The 24,801-nt window shown below is 48.5% G+C and overlaps 1 protein-coding gene across 3 annotated transcripts in view; it reads left to right on the forward strand.

The window, feature by feature from the left end:
* The first annotated feature begins 11,756 nt into the window (after nt 1–11,756).
* Nucleotides 11,757–24,801, forward strand: part of WIPI1 (WD repeat domain, phosphoinositide interacting 1) — a 30,742-nt gene continuing 17,697 nt past the window's right edge. The window contains exons 1-4 of one of the 3 annotated variants that reach the window (XM_061393036.1): nt 11,757–11,920; nt 15,765–15,847; nt 18,340–18,509; nt 23,245–23,341. In XM_061393036.1, coding sequence (XP_061249020.1) covers nt 11,841–11,920; nt 15,765–15,847; nt 18,340–18,509; nt 23,245–23,341 — 430 coding nt within the window. In that variant the 5' untranslated portion in view covers nt 11,757–11,840. Of the gene's footprint in view, nt 11,921–15,098; nt 15,190–15,234; nt 15,386–15,764; nt 15,848–18,308; nt 18,510–23,244; nt 23,342–24,801 lie in introns of those variants that run through there. The other 2 variants (XM_061393038.1, XM_061393037.1) reach the window with 2 other exon arrangements.

A 24,801-nucleotide genomic window follows, 5' to 3' on the forward strand; every position in this document is an offset into this window, starting at 1 on the left:
TTTTTTAATTTAATTTTTATTTTATATTGGAGTATACTTGATTTACAATGTTGTATTCGCTTCAGGTGTGCAGTAAAGTGATTCAGTTCTACAAGTACATGCATCTACTCTTTTCCATATTCTTTTCCCATATAGCTTATTACAGAATATTGAGTAGAGTTTCTTGTGCTATACAGTAGATCTTTGAAAGAGAAAGTCACTCAGTCGTGTCCAACTCTTTGTGACGCCATGGACTATACAGTCCGTGGAATTCTCCAGGCCAGAATACTGGAGTGGGTAGCCTTTCCCTTCTCCAGGGGATCTTCCCAACCCAGGGATCGAACCCAGGTCTCCCGCATTGCAGGCAGATTCTGTACCGACTGAGCTCTCAGGGAGGCCCACAGTAGGTCTTTGCCGATCATCTGGTTTTCATGTAGCAGTGTGTATCTGTTAATCTCAAACTCCTGTTTTATCCCTCCCCACTCCCTTTCTCCTTTGGTAACCATAGGTTTGTTTTCTATGTCTGTGAGTCAGCTTCTGCTTTGTGAATACGATCACTGTATCATTTTTAAGATTCCACATGTAAGTGATGTCCCACGATAGCTGTCTTTCTCTGCCTGACTTGCTCCACTTGGTATGATAACCTCTAGGTCCATCCATGTGCTGCAAATGGCATCATTCCATCCTTTTTTTGGCTGAGTAGTATTCCACTGTGTATATGTACCACATCTTTATCAATTCATCTGTTGATGGACATTTAGGTTGCTTCCATGTCTTGGAGAAGGAAATGGCAACCCACTCCAGTACTCTTGCCTGGAGAATCCCATGGACAGAGAAGCCTGGTGGGCTACAGTCCATGGGGTTGCAAAGAGTCGGACACGAGTGAGTGGCTTCACTTACTTACTTGCCATGTCTTGGCTATTATAAATAGTTCTGCAATGAACATTGGGGTACATGTATCTTTTCAAAGTATAGTTTTCTCCAAATATATGCCCAGAAGTGAGATTGCTGGGTCATATCGTAGTCTTATTTTTAGTTTTTTAAGGAACTTCCATACCGTTTCCATAGTGGCTGTACCAATTTACATTCCCTTCAACAGTGTAGGAGGGTTCCTTTTCCCTACACCCTCTCCAGCATTTATTGTTTGTGGACTTTTTAATGACGGTCATTCTGACCAGTGTGAGGTAATACTTTGTTGTAGTTTCAATTAGCTTTTCTCTAATATTAATAGTTAGCAACGTGGAGTGTCTTTTCACATTCCTGTTGGCCAAATTTCTTGGAGAAATGTCTATTTAGGTCTTCGGTCAGGGGTTTTTAAACACTCTGAACCGTGGGGCGTCCCCAGGGCTGGACCTGAGGCAGGTGAGTCATAGGCAGGCACGTGATGCAAATTTGTCAGGTGAGTGACTACACAAACCCCTCCCAACAGAGGGAGTAGGCAGTGAAGCCCACGTTTTCAATGCATACCCCATGAAGAGGTTTGGGGAGAACACAGGGAGCACCTCGGGGACTCTTCTTCCAAAGCTTTAGAATCGAGTCTCCAGATCTCACTCAAATCAGTCTTTTCTTCAAAATCCAGCCATCGGCCTGGAATGGAATATTTCGGGCCACTAGATGGCACCATTCACCAGGCATTGTTGGACTCTGAAACCCTAGCGTCCTAAGACTTCTGAAATCACCTTCTTGGAGAGGATGAATTCCAAGGAACAGTGACCACTCCCTAGGCCATCTCTCTAGACCAGGCAGAAACCCAGAGGCCCACTGCATCCCTTATCAACTAGCCACCCCTACCACGGAGCACAGATTAACCCTTTGATGGGGGCAAAAAATGTTTATAGTGCAATCGACCCCGGGTACCCCCAGGAATTGGTTCCAGGGACCTTCCCCATATCAAAATTGAATCCATTAAGGACTTCACTGGTGGCCCAGTAGGTAAGACTCCGTGCTTCCCCTGCTGAGGGCACAGATTCCATCCCTGGTTGGAGAACTAAGATCCCACATTCTGTGCAAGGCAGGGGAAAAAAAATGAAATCTCTTACATAAAACAGCATGGTATTTGCACACAACCTCGGCACACCCCCCACATACTTTAAACCATCTTTGCATCACTTGTAACACCTAACACAATGTAGTGTTAGCGTTAGACATGCTCAGTCATGTCTGATTCTTTGCAACCCCGTGGACCTAGCCTACTAGGCTCCTCCGTCCATGGGATTTTCCAGGTGAGAATACTGGAGTGGGTTGCCATTTCCGTCTCCAGGGGATCTTCCTGACCCAGGGATCGAACCTGCATCTCCTGTACTGCAGGTGAATTCTTTACCGTCTGCACCCCAAGGGAAGCTCGATACGGTGTAAGTGCTATGTAAATATTTACTGGCATGGCAGATTCCAAGTTTGCCTTTTAGAACTGGAATTCACTTATTTATTTACAGATTTTCGATCAAAGTATGGTTGAATTCATGAATGCGGAATCCACAGATCGGAGGGCCAGCTGTCCTTCGAGTGGTAACCCAGCGAAGGCAAGCAAAGCTGTGGATGAATGTGGAATCCACGGATACGGAGGGCCAGCTGTGCATCTAGTAGTAACCCAGCGAAGGTAAGCAAAGCTGTGGATGGATGCAGAATCCACAGATAAGGAGGGCCAGCTGTCTGTCAAGTAGTAACCCAGAGAAGGCAGGCAAAACTGTGGGCCTTTTAGAAAACCAGCAGGACCCCCCGCCTCCCCTGGCCTTCCGGGCACAGGCCTGCCTTTCTCTCTCTACCCTGCCTCTCTAGAGAATGGCTGAGAGGCCTGGATGCCAACTCTGGTTCTGGCCTCAGGTCATGACCGTGTGAGAGGGGCGGTGAAACATAGCGAACAAGTCTGACCGAGTGAATGTCTCCAGCACAACCTGCCCCCGGACCCTGAGAGGTTGATCCAGCATTTCTCCACTGGGTTTACACAGCTGCACGATGCGGGTAAACCCCTGGACAGGAAGGATGTCATGAGCATTTTCTGAGATGCTTCGAGCCAAGTTTTCTATAAAGCTTTGTTTCCATTTGCAGGTACCACCTCTATCTGTATGCTACCACTTAAGTCTGGGTGACTGGCTGATCTGATGAACCCAAGTCTGTAATCCCGGCTGGTCTTCAGAGTGAACAGAAACTCCGTGACTGAACCTCCCTGCATTGTCTTGAATGATAGACCATTAGCTCAAGTCTTGTCTGCAAACACAGGCCTAGAAAGCTACTGACTTCATGAATGTCAGTCGATCAGCAACTATTTATGGAGAACCTGTGATGTGCTTTGGTGTTTTAGGAAGATTGTTCTGGAAGCCAAAGTATGGCAGATCAGGGAGGGAGGTGAAGACAAAGATAACCCTTCTTCAGTGACGTATCGTTCATTGTTTCTTTCCCTCGAGAGGAAATACACACATCGAGGAACATTAGACAGGTTGTTAGATTTTGCCCCTTGCTGTCCCTCTACATGACCAATAAAACCATCTGGGGAACAAAGGCTCATCCCAGGGTCCGCTCACTCGCTGCAGCCATGCTCTCATGCACAGATGGGGCCCACACTGAGTAACAGAAAAATCCAGTTTTGCCCTGACCGGGGACTTCCTGATGGCCAAGCCCACGGGACCATCTCCTTTCCCAGAAGTCACCCTATATTCCAGCGCGTCCTCCGCTACTGAGAACTGTGGGACTGACTTCCTGAGTTCCTTCCACACTGTGAGCCATCACCCTGCTCTTTCCTCGCCCCCAAGGCTTACCTGCTCTCAGGGCTCCTCCTCTCCTCTTTAACCACAGACTATCACATGCACTTACCCATCGTGGGTCTATTCTTTCCCAGCTCTCGTTCAGAGTGTTGAAACACATCAACCAGAAGAGAAAAGGGATATCGCTTCCCGTGACATGATTTTATAAAAATAGAATGGATTTTATAAAAAGCAGCAGCAGCCAGGAGTGGTATTTACTCACCTAGTAATCACTCTAATTATAGACAGTTGGGTGTCACAGGCAACCATATTGGGTGTCCGGAGGGTTGCATCAGACAGGATGTCTCGTTTCCAGCTTCCTCTGTTAATGCCCTGCACACGCCCTGGTCAGCATCTTTCAATTACAACCTGATTGTTACACAAATAGGAAGTCTTCCCATTTGCTGGATTGTGGCCTGCAGTTTTATCTTACCGAGGATGTCAGACCTTCAGACCCTGGCTTGGTCCTCCCAATCTCCTGCTGATGTATGTTTCCCTAGACAGAATGGATGTTTTGTCTGGGAAAAGATGGACCATAGGAGTTCTAATTGGAGAAAAAAGAGAAAAGGTCAGACTCCTGTTCCCATTTCAGTAAACTGTCTGTTCTCTCCCCACCTCTCCTCCAATATTCCTTGGCTTCTGTTACTTGGCCTTGAAAACTCTGTTCCAAGAATATGGAAGGATTAACATGCCATAAGCGAGGACTTCCCTGATGGTCGCATGGTTAAGACGTGACCTTTCAATGCAAAGGATACAGGTTCTATCCCTGGTCAGGGAGCTAAGACCCCACACACCTCACGGCCAAAAAACCAAAACATAAAACAGAAACAATACTGTAACAAATTCAGTAAAGACTTTAAAAATGGTCCACGTCAAAAAATAATTCTTTAAAAAAAAAAAAAAAGATGCCGTAAGTCAGTATCTAAATCAGGAGTCTCCACTCACATAGAACCTACACAAGAAGTGGAGCTTGAAAAAAAAACAAAACCAAAACCAGCCTGACAGTAAATGAATTCAGTACCTCTGAATTTATTTATAAGCTTTCCCTTGGCTTTTTATCCAAATGGGTTTCTGGGATTTTTTTTTTTAATTGGAGGGTGGAACCTCTCAAAGTGGCACCTTCTGTCTCTCACAGAAGTCACAAACTGGCTGTCCACAGACCATATCCAGCCAGCTGATGCATTTAGTTTGGCTCACATAGTGTTTTTTAAAAAGAAGAATTCATTGTCAGCATTTAAAATTTTAACATAAAAATATAGCCATGAAATTAAAAGACACTTACTCCTTGGAAGGAAAGTTATAACCAACCTAGATAGCATATTCAAAAGCAGAGACATTCCTTTGTCAACAAAGGTCCATCTAGTCAAGGCTATGGTTTTTCCTGTGCTCATGTATGGATGTGAGAGTTGGACTGTGAAGAAGGCTGAGTGCCGAAGAATTGATGCTTTTGAACTGTGGTGCTGGAGAAGACTCTTGAGAGTCCCTTGGACTGCAAGGAGATCCAACCAGTCCATTCTGAAGGAGATCAGCCCTGGGATTTCTTTGGAAGGAATGATGCTAAAGCTGAAACTCCAGTACTTTGGCCACCTCATGCGAAGAGTTGACTCATTGGAGAAGACTTTGATGCTGGGAGGGACTGGGGGCAAGAGGAGAAGGGGACGACAGAGGATGAGATGGCTGGATGGCATCACTGACCCAATGGACGTGAGTCTGAGTGAACTCCGGGAGTTGGTGATGGACAGGGAGGTCTGGTGTGCGGCGATTCATGGGGTCGCAAAGAGTCAGACACGACTGAGCAACTGATCTGATCTGATAGGTTTCTATAAAACAAATATTTCTATATACCTTGACATAAGATACAGATTTCTGTAGTATCTTGGGAAAAGTAAACCCAGATGAGGCCGCCCTGGGAGGCTATGCCCACGTGGTAACTGGTGGTGACCCGGTAGGAAACAGACAAGGCAGACCATCCGCAGGAAAACGTGGAGCCGGGAAGGTGAGCAGTTTTCTTCTGTGTCCGCATCTCTAGATCGTAACCTTGATTCTGACGAGCATCCAGTCAACCTCCCCAGCATGTCTGAAACTGAATGCATCTTCCTAAACACCCGCCAGACGTCTGGTTTCTGAAGGCAGCAGAGTGGGCCCCCTGACCATGGCGGTGGTTGGTGGTTTAGTCACTCACTCGTGTCCGACTCCTGCAACTCCATGGACTGTAGCCCATCAGGCTCCTCTGCCTGTGGGATTCTCCAGGCAAGAATACTGGAGTGGGTTGCCACGGAATTGGCTTTAAATCTTCCCTCTTCTTCCCAACTACCCCCACCTCTCCATCAGCCATTGGGCCCTGAGGCTTAGGCTCTCAAAAGTCCCCTGGACAATGAGACAGCACCGAAAATGTGGCTGCTGTGAATTGAGAGATGCAGGAAGTGAGAAGGACACACAGGATTTTTTTAAAATATTGCTAGTTTATTTTTAATATTTATTAATTTATATATTTGTATTTTTCTAAGAATTTTGGACAAATTCTTAGAAAAGTACAACTTTACAAAACTGGACCAGGAAGAAATAGAAAATCTTAACAGACCCATCACAAGCACAGAAATTGAAACTGTAATCAGAAATCTTCCAGCAAACAAAAGCCCAGGTCCAGACGGCTTCACAGCAGAATTCTACCAAAAATTTAGATAAGAGCTAACACCTATACTTCTCAAACTCTTCCAGAAAATTGCAGAGGAAGGTAAACTTCCAAACTCATTCTATGAGGCCACCATCACCCTAATACCAAAACCTGACAAAGATCCCACAAAAAAAGAAAACTACAGGCCAATATCACTGATGAACATAGATGCAAAAATCCTCAACAAAATTCTAGCAATCAGAATCCAACAACACATTAAAAAGATCATACACCATGACCAAGTGGGCTTTATCCCAGGGATGCAAGGATTCTTCAATATCCACAAATCAATCAATGTAATACACCACATTAACAAATTGAAAAATAAAAACCATATGATTATCTCAATAGATGCAAAGAAAGCCTTTGACAAAATTCAACATCCATTTATGATAAAAACTCTCCAGAAAGCAGGAATAGAAGGAACATACCTCAACATAATAAAAGCTATATATGACAAACCCACAGCAAACATCCTCAATGGTGAAAAATTGAAAGCATTTCCCCTAAAGTTAGGAACAAGACAAGGGTGCCCACTTTTGCCACTACTATTCAACATAGTTTTGGAAGTTTTGGCCACAGCAATCAGAGCAGAAAAAGAAATAAAAGGAATACAAATTGGAAGAGAAGAAGTAAAACTCTCACTGTTTGCAGATGACATGATCCTCTACATAGAAAACCCTAAAGACTCCACCAGAAAATTACTAGAACTAATCAATGAATATAGTAAAGTTGCACGATATAAAATCAACACACAGAAATCCCTTGCATTCCTATACACTAATAATGAGAAAATAGAAAGAGAAATTAAGGAAACAATTCCATTCACCATTGCAATGAAAAGAATAAAATACTTAGGAATATATCTACCTAAAGAAACTAAAGACCTATATATAGAAAACTATAAAACACTGGTGAAAGAAATCAAAAAGGACACTAATAGATGGAGAAATATACCATGTTCATGGATTGGAAGAATCAATATAGTGAAAATGAGTATACTACCCAAAGCAATTTATAGATTCAATGCAATCCCTATCAAGCTACCAACAGTATTCTTCACAAAGCTAGAAAAAATAATTTCACAATTTGTATGGAAATACAAAAAACCTCAAATAGCCAAAGCAATCTTGAGAAAGAAGAATGGAACTGGAGGAATCAACCTGCATGACTTCAGGCTCTACTACAAAGCCACAGTCAGCAAGACAGTATGGTACTGGCACAAAGACAGAAATATCGATCGATGGAACAAAATAGAAAGCCCAGAGATAAATCCACGCACCTATGGACACCTTATCTTTGACAAAGGAGGCAAGAATATACAATGGATTAAAGACAATCTCTTTAACAAGTGGTGCTGGGAAAACTGGTCAACCACTTGTAAAAGAATGAAACTAGAACACTTTCTAACACCATACACAAAAATAAACTGAAAATGGATTAAAGATCTAAACACAAGACCAGAAACTATAAAACTCCTAGAGGAGAACATAGGCAAAACACTCTCTGACATACATCACAGCAGGATCCTCTATGACCCACCTCCCAGAATATTGGAAATAAAAGCAAAAATAAACAAATGGGACCTAATTAAACTTAAAAGCTTCCGCACAACAAAGGAAACTATAAGCAAGGTGAAAAGACAGCCTTCAGAATGAGAGAAAATAATAGCAAATGAAGCAACTGACAAACAACTAATCTCAAAAATATACAAGCAACTCCTACACCTCAATTCCAGAAAAATAAATGACCCAATCAAAAAATGGGCCAAAGAACTAAACAGACATTTCTCCAAAGAAGACATACAGATGGCTAACAAACACATGAAAAGATGCTCAACATCACTCATTATCAGAGAAATGCAAATCAAAACCACTATGAGGTACCACTTCACGCCAGTCAGAATGGCTGTGATCCAAAAGTCTACAAGCAATAAATGCTGGAGAGGGTGTGGAGAAAAGGGAACCCTCTTACACTATTGGTGGGAATGCAAACTAGTACAGCCACTATGGAGAACAGTGTGGAGATTCCTTAAAAAACTGGAAGTAGAACTGCTTTATGACCCAGCAATCCCACTGCTGGGCATACACACTGAGGAAACCAGAAGGGAAAGAGACACATGTACCCCAATGTTCATCACAGCACTGTTTATAATAGCCAGGACATGGAAGCAACCTAGATGTCCATCAGCAGATGAATGGATAAGAAAGCGGTGGTACATATACACAATGGACTATTACTCAGCCATTAAAAAGAATACATTTGAATCAGTTCTAATGAGGTTGATGAAACTGGAGCCTATTATACAGAGTGAAGTAAGCCAGAAAGAAAAACACCAATACAGTATACTAATGCATATACGTGGAATTTAGAAAGATGGTAACAATAACCCTGTATACGAGACAGCAAAAGAGACACAGATGTATAGAACAGTCTTTTGGACTCTGAGGGAGAGGGAGAGGGTGGGATGATTTGGGAGAATGGCATTGAAATATGTATAATAGCATATATGAAACGAGTCGCCAGTCCAGGTTCGATGCACGATACTGGATGCTCGGGGCTGGTGCACTGGAACAACCCAGAGGGATGGTATGGGGAGGGAGGAGGGAGGAGGGTTCAGGATGGGGAACACGTGTATACCTGTGGTGTATTCTTGTTGATATATGGCAAAACCAAGATCAAATAAAGTAAAAAAATAAAATAAAAATTAAAAAATCTGTTGAGACTTGAAAAAAAAATTTATATATTTGGCTGCGCTGGATCTTAGTTGGGATCTAGTTCCCGGACCAGGGAACAAACCTGGGCACCCTGCCCTGGGATCTCAGAGTCTTAGCCGCCAGACCACCTGGGAGGTCCCATAAACATGGGGTTTTAAATATTTGTGCTAAAAAACAATGACAATCTAAACTGACTGATCAATAATTTAACTGACTGATCAATAATTTTACATGGGTTACCTACTAAAATGATCTTTTTGACATACTGGGTTAAGTTTAATAACATTTAAAGGGTTAAATGTTATTAAAACTAACTTGCCCATTTTTCTTTAACCTTTTTAACAGGTGGGGTTTCAAAAAATTTAAATGCCATATGTCTCGAAAATTTTCAATTACATTTGGGGTTCACACCTGTGGCTCTCATTTCTTTCTGTTGGATAGCACTGCTTCAAAATAGCCCTTAGTGTGATGTGATGAGGGGCTAATTATATCTACAATGGCAGTCACATTACAATACATAAATGTATGAAATCAACACGTTGTAAACCTTAAAACACGTTGTAAACCTTAAATTTACACAATGTTTTATGTCAAATATATTACAGGAAAAGACACCTCTTGGGTCTGTCCTAACCTTGCCACCATCCTAGAGCCCACTTTCTCACCTCTTTCACTCCTAAAATTTCACCTCAGTCTAGGCTTTTCCCTCTTTCTAATCTATTTTGCACACCCTGGCCCAGTTTATCTGCCTAAAACACTGCTTTTATCATGAAACACTCGTGCTCAAAAACTAACACCAGCTCCCATCTCTACTCCATCAAGTCCAAATTCTTGGTAATAATAAGACTTTAAAAACCTACTGGGCACATTATGTGATTCTCCAACAACCTCACACCTAGTATGCCATATTTTTTGTTTTCTAAATAGAACAAAAAGGGCTGCAGCATTTGCCTGAGCTGGGAGGTGAGCCGGAAATCAGTTCTGAGCTGAGAGGTTACAAGGATGATTCAGTTAAACCAGTAGCTGCCTCCCATACAACAATTTACACACCACCTCACATTCAACTAAAGAGCAATCAACATCTGGCCATCTATGAGCTGAGCTATTTTTACATCAGCTGAGAGAAAGAATAATAGCACTGAAAGAAGAAACTATTATATTTGCATTTCAGAAAAACAAAACCAAAAGTCAACCAGAAAAGCTTAAGAGAAGAAGCCCACTTTGTTCACTGTTTCAAAAACTATATGTAGCTTTGTCATATAATAGAAAAATTGAACTATGCCAGTTTGAATGCTGTGGCAGGACAACAATAAAATACCATTTCATCTCAAAACTGGAAAAGCCTGAATTAAAAATTGATCAGTAATCATATAAAGCTAAAAACCAGCAGACCTGCTGATTCATAAGTTGTGTTGGTAATTCAATGGCAACATGTATTTAGGTTGGGAAGAGAGACCCTTTGTCAGGACTCACCTTCAATTACCTGAGTTTTTACTGTGCTGTCTACAAAACTCCATCCCTTTCATTAAAAACACTAAGCTACACACATTTTCTTTCGGGATTTTTTTCAGCTACAGTTCAGACCGGTTTTGCCAAATAGTGTCTAGCAGAGTCGTTTGGTGTACGGGTCTTGAAATCAGGCAACTCCACATTTTACTATTTACTGTGTTATTTCAGACAGAACTGTATAGCAGTTCTCTGCTTCTGTTACAGCCTCTCTAAACTGGGCATAATCATACTTTCTTCACAAACTTTTATAAGAATTCAACGAGATAAAGCTCATTGTTAACACAGCTCTGGACCTGCGCTAAGAGTTGTAACGGCGGGAAAAGGGATGAGACAGCCCCTTATCTGTCCGGCCTCAGCACCCTTGCTAGAAACAGTTTCCAAGCAGCTCGAAGACTCCAGAAGAAGGTGGGGCCTTAGCGTCCAACGCGCGCCCCTAAACTGTCAGTTTAATAGCCGGGCGTCGGGTGGAGTGAGGCCGGCGCGCCGGTCCGTCTGCTTCGCCGCAACCGCGACGCAGACGCCGGACTGGACTCAGCCCGCAGGCCGAGCCCAGCTACCGGGTCTCTCCCTTCCCGCGCTCCGCCCCGCCGCCCCCGCAATGAAAACACCACCACGTGGCCTGAAGCCGTTGCGTCACTCTCCTCCACCCAATGGCAAGCTGTGCCTAGGAGCTGGGGGCGGGTCGCCAGCAGGGTGGGTCCGCCCACCGCCGTCGCCCGTTGGCTAATTGTGAGCCGCGCTGTGGCCTCTCCACCAATGGAGGCCGGCGGTGGGACCCCGCCCTCTCGGTGGCTGTGTCAGCTGGACCCGACGGAGGGCCGGGGCGGGACCAGGAGGGGCGGGACGACGCCGGCCGGGGCGGGGCCTGGCTGGCCCGGGCGGGGATGAGGTGCCCCTGCCGGGGCGGGGCGAAGGTGGGGCCTGACGGGGCGGAGGCGGGGCCTGGCGGGCCCGGGGCGGGGCCTGGGTGGGCCCGGGCTGGGGTAGGGTGGCTCGGGTGGGCGGGGAAGGGGCGGGGCCTGTCAGGCCCGGGCGGGAATGAGGCGGCCCGGCCGGGGCCTGGCGGGGCGGGGCCTGGAGGGCTGGGGCGGGGCCGGGGCGGGACCGGGGCGGGGCGGGGCGGGGCGGGGCCGGGCGGGAGACCGGCCCGCGGGGCCGGCGCCAGCGGGCTGCTGAGGTGGCTGTCGCCCGCTCGGAGCCGCGGCTTCCCGGGTCGAGCCCCCGATGGAGGCCGAAGGCGCGGACGGCGCCTCGGGCGGGGCGGAGGCAGCGCTCAGCTGCTTCTCCTTCAACCAGGACTGCACGTAAGCCGGGCCGCCTGCCCCGCCGGGAGCTGGGGGAGAAAGTCTCGATCGAGGGTGTCCAAGTCGGCGACTTGGACAGCGGGCGCCGGCCTGCGCCCCGGGGGCCTGGGCTTGACGGCCGGCGTGGCCCGGGCCGGTGCGGGTCCTCGGGCCGCCCCTCCTCCGGCGCGGGGCTGAGCTCCCCCGTTCCCCTGCCGGCAGGGAGCCAGGAGGGGCCGGCCGGGAGAAGGGGGGACAGAGCCCAGGGAGGGGGCGGAAGGAGGCTGGGAAAGGTGGGGAACCGGGGAGTGACCAAAGCGAGGGTCTGGGCAGGAGGGGCGGTGGTCAAGACAAAGGAGAGGGGAGCGGACGGGGAAGTTGCAAGTTGACCCTGGGCGAAATAGCTAGGGCCCAGGAAGATGGGAGTTCAGGAAAAACTTTCCCATTTGTCCTTGAGCATCTCAACGTGGCATCTGGGCAGGGCCAACGACCAGGAGGCAACCTATCCCCGAAGCCAGTCCAGCCTGGTCCCAGCCCAGCCCAGCCTGGGCGCCTGCCTGCGGGCCGGATTGTCAGGAACCTTCCCATTGCCCCCAGTGTGTCTTCAGGAAGCCCACTTGGCCAGACAGAACTCCTCCTGGGAGTCCAGGAACCCTGTCCCCGGCCCAAGCTGTCCTCCGGGGGAACGTGACCTTCACTCTGTTGCTTCTTGAGTGGATTTTGAATGTCTCACCTTGATGTTCGCATTCGGACTTTGGCCAGTGAGCCAGGGGTTGCTGGACTGTGTTTGAAACATCTGGAGGAGTCAGTCCCTTAGAAGCAGAAGGCTGCTCCCTTTCCTCCTTTCGTGGGATTGTTAGACATCCCGGGGACCATATGGAATAACCTCTTTGGAATGTGCCACACAGCATCAGGCAGCGATGACCGGTCCCAGTCCCCCATTTCCTGCTGTACCAGTTTCTGTTGGGCTCCTTCGTGGAATTGCCTTCAGGCAGGTGTGCTGGCCGTCTGTGCCTGGACTGTGCTAATACTGAACATTCAGCGGTATCATTAAGGCCGTCATGTGCCATAAGCAGCCCTGGCCTTCCATGCCCTTTGGCTTCTCTTTAAAAACACCCCATGACAAACAATATGCCTTTGTTCAAAAAAAACTGTATGTGTAATCATGTAAGCTGGTGGCCAGACAATTTGGTTCCATGAGTGACTTTCAAGCTTTCCTTGACCACAGCCCACAATAAGAAATACAGGTTACAACATTACCCAATATCTATCTATCTATCTATATGCATACACACGGATATATTTATAATATACATTGTTTTTTAGTCGCTCAGTGGTGTCCCCTGACCCTTTTTGACCCCATGGACCCACCAGGCTCCTCTGTCCATGGGATTGCCCAGGCAAGAATACTGGAGTGGGTTGCCATTTCCTTCTCCAATATTATATACATAATATCAGTGAAAAGCAATTCACAGCTATTTACCCTTCCTATGTGCGCTACCTTCTGGAATCTGTATTTCTTTTCTTTTTTTTTCTTTTAAGCCACTTATGACTCACTGAATTGTTTTCTCATGGTTTGAGACCAACAGTTTACAAAAATGATGGTCTAGATACCATTCTGATGTTTTGTAAGAAACATTTTGCAAGAGAGGGTGGCTGTTGAAATGCCTGGGTGTTTGCCTTCCCAATTGAACTCAGCTTCAGGAGGAGAGCAGGCTAAGGAGGAGAGTTCTTTCGCTTCTTAGCAGGAAGTGTTCTCAATTCTGCTTTGCAGCACTCTTTATTAGATGTTTTTAAGGGTGTTAATTTTTACTCTAGGTGAGTCCCAGCTTTCTATAGCAGTTGTAGAAGCATGTTATTTTCAAAACCATAGGGTGCTCGGGAAGTTAATTTCCGTAGTCTCTACGGTCAGTTCTGTTTTCTTGGATGAAGGCTCTGCTGGACAGCTCTATCTCACCTATAAATAAAACTTTTTGTCACAGTCAGTTGCTTTGAGCCTTAGAGGGTATGACACTGGATTTTAAAATAAGTCACACCCTTACCGAATACGTTTAGGAGTGTAAGCTGTAAGTATAGGCTGAATTTGGGATCCAGTATGTCAAGATAAGGGAGTAATGACAATTAAGCTTTACTAGTCGGCTTCACTCATACTTCATGCTTGGCCCTGTGCTAGACAATTTGGGTATATTTTTTCTCATTTCATTTGTGATATGTATTTGTCCCAAATCCCATTTTCATGAGAGGTGATGACAAAAATTTTTTTTTCCCTGAAAAGGTCTTATGAATAAAATAAACTTTTAGTCTGAATTCCTTGAGTTAGAGTTTTCTGTGGCCGTTGATTAAGCATTTAAAATACAGTAGTGGGATTTGCCTGGTGGCCCAGAGGCTAAGACTCAGTGCTTGCGATGCAGAGGGCTCAGTTCGATCCCTGGTCAGGGAATTAGATCCCGCATGCTGCAACTAAAGATCTGCCAAGCCACCAAGACCTGGCGCAGCGAAATAAATTGGAAAAAAAAAAAAAAAACGAAAGCACAATAGTGATCACAGTGTCATTTCCCATATTTAAAATTCTTCTGGAGCAGAGCATATGTTTGAAAATGATTTTAAGTTGCCAGATCTTTTGATTACTATTTTAAGACTCTTAATTACAACTTTTCCCCCCTTACTTGAAAACCTTAGAAATCTTGGTTTGCAACTAAATGCACATATGAAAGGAAGTGAAGTGTAGTCACTGAGTCACGTCAGACTCTTTGCGACCCCGTGGACTGCAGCCTGCCAGGCTCCTCTGTCCATGGAACTCTCCAGGCAAGAATACTGAGGTGGGTTGCCATTACCTAAAAAATCTTTGTAGGAAGAAGCTTTAAAAACAGCACTGGCTACAGAGTAGGTATGTTTTGAAGGTTTAGGATGCTGCTGGCCAGTGTTTCCAGTTGCTGTTTGTGGTCATTAGTGCAGTGGTTTTAGAAGCCAAGCTCCAGTTCTGAGCCCACTGCTGCCTGAGGCAAACCTCTGACCTCCAGGTTAGCCCCTCAGCAGAAGGAGCCACCTTGCTTACTAACAGTTGAATGTCATCCCAGGGAAGAACAAATGTTTGGGAAGGAAAAAAAAAAAAACTTCCCATGAAAATCATATGACCTTCTCTTTTTCAGGCTAGTGAAACAAGAGCCTTGGGCATCCAGACTTGTAGCAGTAAGCAGCTTATTTTAGTCTGTGCCTCCCTGTGAAGAGTGAAGCTCACCTTTTCATATAGTTATTTTAAATGAGAGAGTTGGACTCATTTTCAGGTCCAGGTAGGACTGGCTCAGCACTAAAGAATCCACCTTCAATGCGGGAGACCTGGGTTTGATCCCTGGGTCGGGAAGATCCCTTGGGAAAGGGCATGGCAACCCACTCCAGTATTCTTGCCTGGAGAATCCCATGGACAGAGGGGCCTGGCGGGCTACAGTCCATGGGGTCATAAGGAATCGGAGACAACTTAGCAACTAAGTAAGTAAGTGAAAGTCACTCAGTCGTGTCCAACTCTTTGCGACCCCATGGGCTAGTTCATGGAATTCTCCAGAACACTGGAGTGGGCAGCCTTTCCCTTTCCCAGGGGATCTTCGCAACCGAGGGATCAAACCCAGGTCTCCTGCATCGCAGGCAGACTCTTTACCAGCTGAGCCACAAGGGAAGCTTAGCAACTAAGCACACGCACATATGCACACACCACACATACCCACACACACACGCACACACACACACACACGCACAAGGCTGTATGTTTCCCTGTCCCCCTGGGACCCCAGAGGGACGGCTGTGTCTGTCCGCAGGCAGATCCGTTGGATCCCGCACCGTGGTCACTCCCGGGGCATCCGTGTCTTCACAGGTCCCTCGCCATCGGAACCAAGGCCGGTTACAAGCTGTTCTCCCTGAGCTCCGTGGAACAGCTGGACCACGTCCACGGAAGCAGTAAGTGTGTGTGTGGCTCTCGGAGCATCATGTCCTCCTGCGGGACTCCCAGCCGGGCTCCTGAGCGCTCTGTTCCCCTCCAACCCCGTGAGCTGTCACACCTACAGAGTCAGCATTTTTTCAGGTTTAAACATAAATCACTGCTTCCACTTGCTTAGGGGAAAAAACCACCATAAAGGACTAGTGAGATTTGACTACAGCTTAGGTAACATTTTTCTTTTTACATTAAGAAAGGCTTTGAAACTGTATTCTTGACACTTTTCTGTATACTTATATGCATGGTCATCAGCTTTTACAATTGTCAAAGCAGAAAATGACTGAAGGGTTTTGTTTTTTTTTTTTTTTGCCCTTTCATTGGCACTGTGGAATATTGGTCACATTCATTCAGTCCTGGAAGTCACTTCTTGGTTTTAATAAAGCAATACTGCCCCAATCACAGAGTCCGTATCAAAAACATTGAGGTACTTCCAGCAAATATTAAAAACAAGTCCAGCTTAGAAACATGTGACTCTCTCATTGTCTCAGGGAAAGTCACCATTTTTGCCAGCATCATAGTGATGAAATCCATCACTCTGGATTTCCTGGAAAGGAAGCGGCTTGGCACATGACGTCTTGGGCTCCTAGTTTATTCGTAAGATGTTATCATCATTATTATAACTTGTGGAGAAGACCATGCTCTGTATCTGCCCTGCGCTGTCCCCGTGGGGCTTGATGGAGCCCAGGAGAGGCCTGTGTTCAGAGTGTTCCCAGGAAGACACAGAGGCCCCCATGGCGCTCAGACGGCTTCCTGTTAGTGGTTTGCCTCACTCCTGGGTGCAGGACTGCGCTGGTCACAACACAGACGTCCAGGTTATTTTCAACAGGAAAGCGACTCAGAGAGAGTCGGGGCACAGAAGGACGGGGAGTGGGTGCGCAGCTCACTGTGCTCCTGCCCTCGTTGTTAAGGTACCTGTAGCTCTTAGCAACGGGGACCTGAAGAATTCTGGAAGCAAAGATTTCCAACAGGGCTGTCACTCCTTGGAAACGGCGAGGAGAAAGAGTAGACTGAGGGAATTCCCTGGTGACTCAGTGGTTAGGACACCCAGCTCACAATGCAGGAGCTGCGAGTTCAATCCCTGGTCGGGGAACTAAGATCCCACAGGCCCCACGGCCAAAAAATAAATAAATACGCCAAATGTACCTTTTTTTTTTTTAAAAAAGAGGGACTTCCCTGATGGTCCAGTGGTTAAGAATCCACCTTCTAATGCAGAGGATTCGGGTCAGGGAACTAAGACTCCCACAAGCCCGGGCTAAGCCCACGCACTACAACTAAGACCTCCTGCAGCCAAATAAAACCCAAACTTAAAATGGTTTTTAAGAAAGAGAGAATAGACGGAGGTCTAAACCTCCCAGATGGGGCTTCCCTGGTGGCAATGGTAAAGAATCCACCTGCCAGTGCTGGAGACACAGGTTCAATTCCTGGGTCGGGAAGATCCTCTGGAGACGGGAATGGAAACCCACTCCAGGATTCTTGCCTGGAGGATCCCACGGACAGAGGAGCCTGGCGAGCTACAGTCCATGGGGTCGCAAAGAGTCAGACAGGACTGAGGGACTAACCAGCAACAACAAACCTCCCAGATATGTTCTACAGAGCGAGCAGGGCCCCTGACGGGTAGGGAAGGGGTGGAGAGGAGGAGGCTCCAGAGCTGCAGCCTCAGGGGGGCTGGGAGAGCCTGCTTTGTGCTCAGATTACAAGTGGACAACACTTGCCTGTCAACCACCTAAAGGGCGTGGGGACTCGGGAAATGGTTAGAGCTTCCCTGTGGGTGCAAGAGAAGGAAGTCATTGCAAGAGGGTGCCAAGGGAGGCGAGCCCCGTGGAGGCCAGCAGTGGGCAGGAGGGTGCCCAGGGCAGGGCGCTGACCTCTGCGCCCCCCACCCCCACCCCGCCTCCCCCCACCCCCGTCAGGGCCTGACATCTGTGTCCCCTGCCCCCCCCCAAACAGGGGGCTGACGTCTGCGCCCCCCGCCCTCCCCCAGCACCCCCACCCACCCCACCCTGGGGCAGGGCCTGACGTCTGCACCGCCCCTTTATGGACAGCGGGCTATAGTCTGCTTCCCCGGCCCTCCCCCCAACCGCTGCCCGCCCCCCGCCCCCCATCCCCCGTCAGGGCCTGACGTCTGCGCCCCTCCCGCCCTCCCCTCGCCCCCTCCATGGACAGGGGGCTGAGGTCTGCGCCCCTCCCGCCGCCCCCCGCCCTCCCCTCGCCCCTTCCATGGACAGGGGGCTGACGTCTGCGCCCCCGGCCCTCCCCCAGCACCCCCACCCCGGGGCAGGGTCTGTAGTCTGCACCGCCCCGCCTTCCGCCCCCTCATGGACAGCGTGCTGTCGTCTGCTTCCCCGGCGCCCCCGCCGCACCCCCCCGCGTCAGGGCCTGACGTCTGCGCCCCTCCCGCCCTCCCCTCGCCCCCTCCATGGACAGGGGGCTGAGGTCTTCGCGCCCCGCCCCGCAGATGACACCCCCGACGTGTACATCGTGGAGCGCCTCTTCTCCAGCAGCCTGGTGGTGGTGGTGAGCCACACGAAGCCGCGCCAGATGAACGTGTACCACTTCAAGAAGGGCACGGAGATCTGCAACTACAGCTACTCCGGCAACATCCTGGCCATCAGGCTGAACCGGCAGGTGGGTGGGGGCCCCGCGGGCGGGGTGGGCGTCCCTCGGGGTCGCTGGAACCGAGGAGGGGCTTGAGCGCCTCTCATGACCGCAGGCACCTGCTCTGCCGGGTTTAAGCCCCAGCTCCGGGCTGAGTCCGCTCCACGTGCTCCTCCCGGTGGCGGGACCTCCCCAGCCCGCCCGCCTGCTGCACTTTCTTGAATGTTGTCCACGCGCTGAGTGAACGCTGTCCCCCCGGGGAACAAGCTGGGCTCAGAAACCATCTCGTGAGCCCCTGCAGGGGCCTTAAACCAGAGGGACACCTGTCCACTTTGGGGCCTAAATGAGGGCAGTCCTTGCAGGCTGGCGGCCATCCCTCTCAGAGTACGTTCTTTCAGAGAAAGTGTGGCCGTTCCTGGTTAGTTGCTGAAGCCTTGCGGTGACCAAGGCCTTTCCTGAGGGCCAGGAATCAAGTCCAAGGCAGGAGGACTCCTTGAAGATGTTTCTGGCGGTGTTTTCTTTGTTAGGGGCTTCCCTGGTGGCTCAGACGGTAGAGAATTTGTCTGCAATCCAGGAGACCTGGGTTCAGTCCCTGAGTCAGGAAGATCCCCTGGAGGAGGGGATGGCAACCCACTCCAGTGTTTTTGCCTGGAGAATCCAATGGACAAAGGGGCCTGGTGGGCTGTAGTCCGCAGGGTCGCAAAGAGTCGGACATGAGTGAACCACCAACACTTCCACTTTCTCTGTTGGACGAAGCCTTAGTGCTGTCTCAAATGTGCAATGCACGTTCTTTTACAAATTACAAGTTTTTGTTAAATAAGCATTTGGGGTATGTTTCCCTCGAATTATTAGATTTTAAATCCTCTAAGGGGACTTCCCTGGTGATCCAGTGATTAAGACTCTACACTTCCAACGCCAGGGGCACGGGTTCAATACCCAGCAGGAATTGATCTGACATGCTGCAGGAAACGCGCCCCCAAAAAATAAAAATAAATAAGTAAATCCCATGCGGGATGGGGACAACGCCTGTCCCCATTCTGCTCACTGTCGTAAGACCTGGCAAAAAAGACAGTGCTCAGGAGGAAAACGCTCAGTGAATGTCTGTCTCCCAGCTGCCTAACAGACAGATAAACAGACAAACCAGTTCTTCTGGACTAGGCAGACCTGTCTGTTAGCTGAATATCATGTCTGACTCTTTGCGACCCCATGGACTGCAGCCCACCGGGCTCCTCTCTCCGAGGAATTTTCCAGGCAAGAGTACCACGGTGGGTTGCCATTTCCTCCTCCAGATCGTCCCCACCCAGGGACTGAACCCACGTCTCCCGGGTTTCCTATATTGGCAGGTGGATTCTTTCCCACTGAGCCACCGGGGAAGCCCATTAAACACGAAAACAAATAAATCAGTGTTTTTTGTATGATGAGGCAGACCTGTCTATTCACTTACATGGTCCCAGGACACTGGAGGCCATTGCCCTCACCGAAGACATTGTTTTCCCCTTTGTACCTCAACTATTAAGTGCTTAATTTTTTTTTTTTTCTTTTAACAAATGAGACAAAGTGCTGTCTCAGGTTTGTGAGAAGGAAGTGATGGTTTCTTTGGACTGACTATCCCCTGAAGTCCAGGGTGGCAGAAAATGGCCTGAGAAATAGAAGATGGGGGTTTTAAGTGAGGAGTAACAGGAGATTAAAAAGATAAACCCGGGTTCCTGGCAAGGGAGAGAAAGGCAGTTTGAGGGTTTGTTTTTATTTTTTTTTACTTGAAGGCTTTTAAGCACAATTCTTGGCTCCGGTGCTGTCTCTGATATCTACTGGTTGCACATTAAATTTCTTCGCAGAGCATTTTATCTTGGCATATGCTGATAGCCAGGGTATAAATCTTAAGACTGTTCAGGCAAATGTCCTGTCAAGATCAGAACCCTCAAATGGTATCCACGATGCTTATTTGTATACGGTCTCACTTGCTCACTCTCCAATATTTTCATCAGCAAATGGGGCTGTTAAACTTTGCTGCCAGCCTCTCCTTAATAAAACACTCATTAACTTCAGAGCTCCCCTCCCCCACCTCCTAAAGAACACCCTGGCGCCTAGAACTTCGCGCTGTCGTGGCCAAGCCAACCGGACCTCGGGCCGAGCAGGGCTCTCTTCCTTTAATGTTTCTGCTCCTAAGAGATGATCTGAAACAGGTCTGGAAAGTCTTCAGGGTTTGCTTTTCTTAAAAATGTCCAGATTTGGCAGAAACAGACTCACAGACTTAGAGAACGAACTTATGGTTGCCAGGGGGAAGATTGGGGGGGAAGGATAGTTAGGGAGTTTGGAATGGACCTCTAGACACGGCTCTACTTAAAACGGATAACAAACGTGGTCGTACTCTCGAGCACAGAGGCTTCTGCTCAGTGTCACGTGGCAGCCTGGACGGGAGGGGAGTTTGGGGGGGAACGGACACATGTGTGTGTGGCTGAGTCCCTTTGCTGTCCCTAATGCTTTCACAACAGTCTGTTAAACGACTATAAGTGAGTGTTAGTCGCTCAGTCACGGCCAACTCTCTGTGACCCCATGGACTGTAGCCCTCCAGGCTCCTCTGTCCACGGGATTCTCCAGGCAAGAACACTGGAGTGGGTTGCCATTCCCTCCTCCAGGGCATCTTCCCGACCCAGGGACCAAACCTGGGTCCTCTGCATTGCAGGCAGATTCTTTATCACTGAGCCACCAGTGAAGCCCACTGGTTACAAAATTAAAAAAAAAAATTTTTTTTAAGATTTTTTTAAAAAGGAAAGCATAAATAAAATTCCTCTTTAATCTGTGTATAGAGAAGAGTTTTTGTAACAAGAGCCAAAATCAATAAAAGACTGATAAATTTGAGAACAACGTTCAGGTTTGGGACGTCACTTTTGGCTTAGGGGGTCAGCCTCAGCCTGTTCCCTGCCAGGCCGGGGTCCCGCCCCGCCCCCCGGAGGATGTGAAAAAAAGGGGCTGCTCGGCTGTTTCATTGTGTCCTCAGGCAGTGCAGCTCCTTTCTGAAAAAAACGGGGAAAGTCCAAGATTTGTACAGGGAGTTAAGAGGAAAGAAAACCCCCATTTTCCTCTAAATCTGGGTAAAAAGGAAGAAAATTGTGTAATTGTGATTTTTCATTTTTAGTGGCTCTTGATCCCCTAACACTAACAGAGGAAAGCGTATTCTGTGGAATAAAGACAATAAACCCGACATATCTGGGTTTGTAAACATCCACACTTCTTTGACCATCTGTTCTGAGGGACCCTCATTGTCCAGATGGGGAGTGACTGGATGGATGCTTCTGAGAGCAGGCTCTACAAATCATTTCCTAACTATTTAGGATAAAAGGAGCTTTTCTTGTAGAACCTAGGAGAGTAGATGAGAGCCAAGGGTGGCAGGGACTGAGCTGAGCTGGAGGCCAGCCCCGGGTTCCACAGAGACGGCGCGGTTAATCCGGGTTCCACAGAGACGGCGCGGTTAATGAGTGAAAGTCGAGCTGGAGGCCAGCCCCGGGTTCCACAGAGACGGCGTGGTTAATGAGTGAAAGTCGCTCAGCCCTGTCTGACGCTCTAAGTGATGTCCAAGTCTTTTTTTGACCCCATGGACTGTAGCCCTCCAGGCTCCTCTGTCCATGGGATTTCCCAGGCAAGAATACTGGAGAGGGTTGCCATGCCCTCCTCCAGGAGATTTTCCCAACCCAGGGACTGAACCCCAGTCTCCTGCACTGGCAGGTGGATTCTTTACCATCAGAACCACCAGGGAAGCCCACTGGTTAGTAATGGAGCACAGAACACTCTAGTCAAGCCATAGTAAGTGCGGGAAAATGGCAAAGCGCTGGGTAAGTCAGGGAATGTCCGTTTTACAGAGGAACACTAAAACATGCCATCAAGTCGGAGACCCTGTGAGAATCTGCTTTTTCACCTCTGGGCATCCAGCACTGTGGTCGCAGAGCCTCAGATAAAACTGAGAGAGGTGTTTCAGTGTTATTTTCCTGCTTGGTTCAAGTGGCAGTCTCCTGAGAAGTTCTGAGTGGGGAAAGAAGAAGAGAACATCAGGCTTTCTCAGAAGGAGAGCCGGCTGCTTCTCAGAGTAATTTTAGGTCCTTCCTTCCCAAGCGTTGTTCCCGGGATGAACGGTTTGGACCGGGAGTGGTGGTCCTCACTCCCAGGGTCCGTGTTAAAAACCCCTGGACCAGCGTCTCCAGGCTTTGCCCCTGGGACGCTCAGTGCTCATCAGGGCCTAAGAAGCAATGGTCTGGAGGAAGCCGAGGCTGCAGGAGTGGGGAGCAGGGGCTGCTGGAGGCAGGAGCCCCCAGGCTGAAAGCCCCTTCCCAGATGGGAAACAATCCGCCTGCAGTGCAGGAGACACGAGTTCGATCCCTGGGTTGGGAAGATCCCCTGGAGGAGGGCATGGCAACCCACTCCAGTATTCTGGCCTGGAGAATCCCATGGACAGAGGAGCCTGGCGGGCCACAGTCCATGGGGTCGCAAAGAGTCTGACATGACTTAGTGACTGAACATGCAAAGTACAAGAAAAAAAGAAAGAAATCTCAATTTCTAAATGAAATTTCCCCAAATCCTGCACTTTGCGCTTCTGTCCAACGGATGGTGATGGAAAAGTGGGCACCCGTCCGTAAGGTAATCTTCAAACTGATGGCCACAATTCCTGCGCATTTAGGCTCAGAATCAAGTTAGGACCCACAGGATGGAGGGGTGAGTTCAGAGGGCCAGGTGTTTCTCCATCCCTAGTAACCGATGGTCCGTGTGATTTCAGAGGCTGCTGGTCTGCCTGGAGGAGTCCATTTACATTCACAACATCAAGGACATGAAGCTTCTGAAAACCATCCTGGATATTCCCGCAAACCCGACAGGTGAGCCCCCGCCTGAGACAAGGGCCCTGTGTCTCATGCCCCGGGACTTCTTGCCAGCTGTGTTTCTACCTCAGTTGAAAAGCCCTTCGTGGAGATATTATGGGCAGGGCTCCTCAAGGCTCATCAGGACACCAGCCTCCGGACGGTCAGAGCTCCCCTGCAAGGACAAGACCGTGCCTCACCCAGGAACCCCCAGCAAACCCTGTGAGGCGGCAGAAATCACCAATATAAGATCAGAGGCCAGGAGTCTCCTTTGTCTGTTCCCAGCCTCTTGTTGATTTTCTGCACGAAAACCTGTGAGGTGGAAACTGGGGCTCTGGATCTGATGAATTTCATGGGTTCAGGAAGGAGATGGGACCGCGTGGCCAACAGGCTCAGGCACACAGACTGAGTGTCTTTGCTTTGGGGCACTCGGGCACAGGACATTTTGCGTCCTGCCACCACTTCCCGCCCAGCACGCTGAGGCTGTGAATTTCCTTCCTTCTGTTCATCCATGTGGTGCCCGCCCCTCCTGTGTCAGAGGCGGCCAGCCGCTTCCTCCAAAGGGTCTGCCCCATGGAGTCCAAGCTAATTTCCTGGCAGCACAGCAGTCTACGCCCTGAGCGGCTGAGCGTGGAAATCTCCATAAAAATCCACCAGCCGCCGAATGTGGGGACACTGTTGGCTTCACAGGCTTTCAGGGAATATTTGGGGAGCAGCCTGCACCCCACGGCGGTGTGGGTAACCGGGTAGGGTGGCTGCTCCCCAGTGAGAGCTCTTTCGAAGACGGACCACAGGTGGGGTCCGAGCACAGAGCACCTGTGAGTCCAGACATGCCTTCTCGCCTTTCTCTTTTTAAAAACTGGAAAGCATATCCCATTAATCAACCCAGAGGCAGCTGCACTTTATAAACAACTGTTAACTTGCTTGAAGTTTGACGTATAATACTCTAAATACTGGGGCTTCCCTCGTGGCTCAGCGGTCAAGAATCCTTCTGCCGTTGCAGGAGACGTAGGTTCGAGCCCTGAGTCTGGAAGATCCCCTGGAGAAGGGAATGGCAACCCACTCCAGTATTCTTGCCTGGGAAATCCCATGGACAGAGGAGCCTGGCGGGCTACAGTCCACGGGGTCTCAAAGAGTTGGACATGACTTAGCAACTAAACAACAACAGCTGTAAATACCAAGTGAAGAATGACTTAGAATCACAGGACCTCCTTCTCATTGCAGCTGATGATGCCAGTGGTTCTTGAATGAAAAGCAGGCATTTCTTCTCCAGCTGCAGAAGGCTCACAGCCAGACCATTCTGGTGGAATTATAGCTGACCGTGATCTATGAAAATGTGTGTCAAGCCTAAAGTCCCAAAACCACATAAAAACCCAAATATGCAGAGTTCCAAAGAATAGCAAGAAGAGATAAGAAAGGCTTCTTCAGCGATCACTGCAAAGAAATAGAGAAAAACAACAGAATGGGAAAGACTAGGG

Source organism: Bos javanicus, chromosome 19 (genome assembly GCF_032452875.1).
Source record: "Bos javanicus breed banteng chromosome 19, ARS-OSU_banteng_1.0, whole genome shotgun sequence".
Lineage (NCBI taxonomy): Eukaryota > Metazoa > Chordata > Mammalia > Artiodactyla > Bovidae > Bos > Bos javanicus.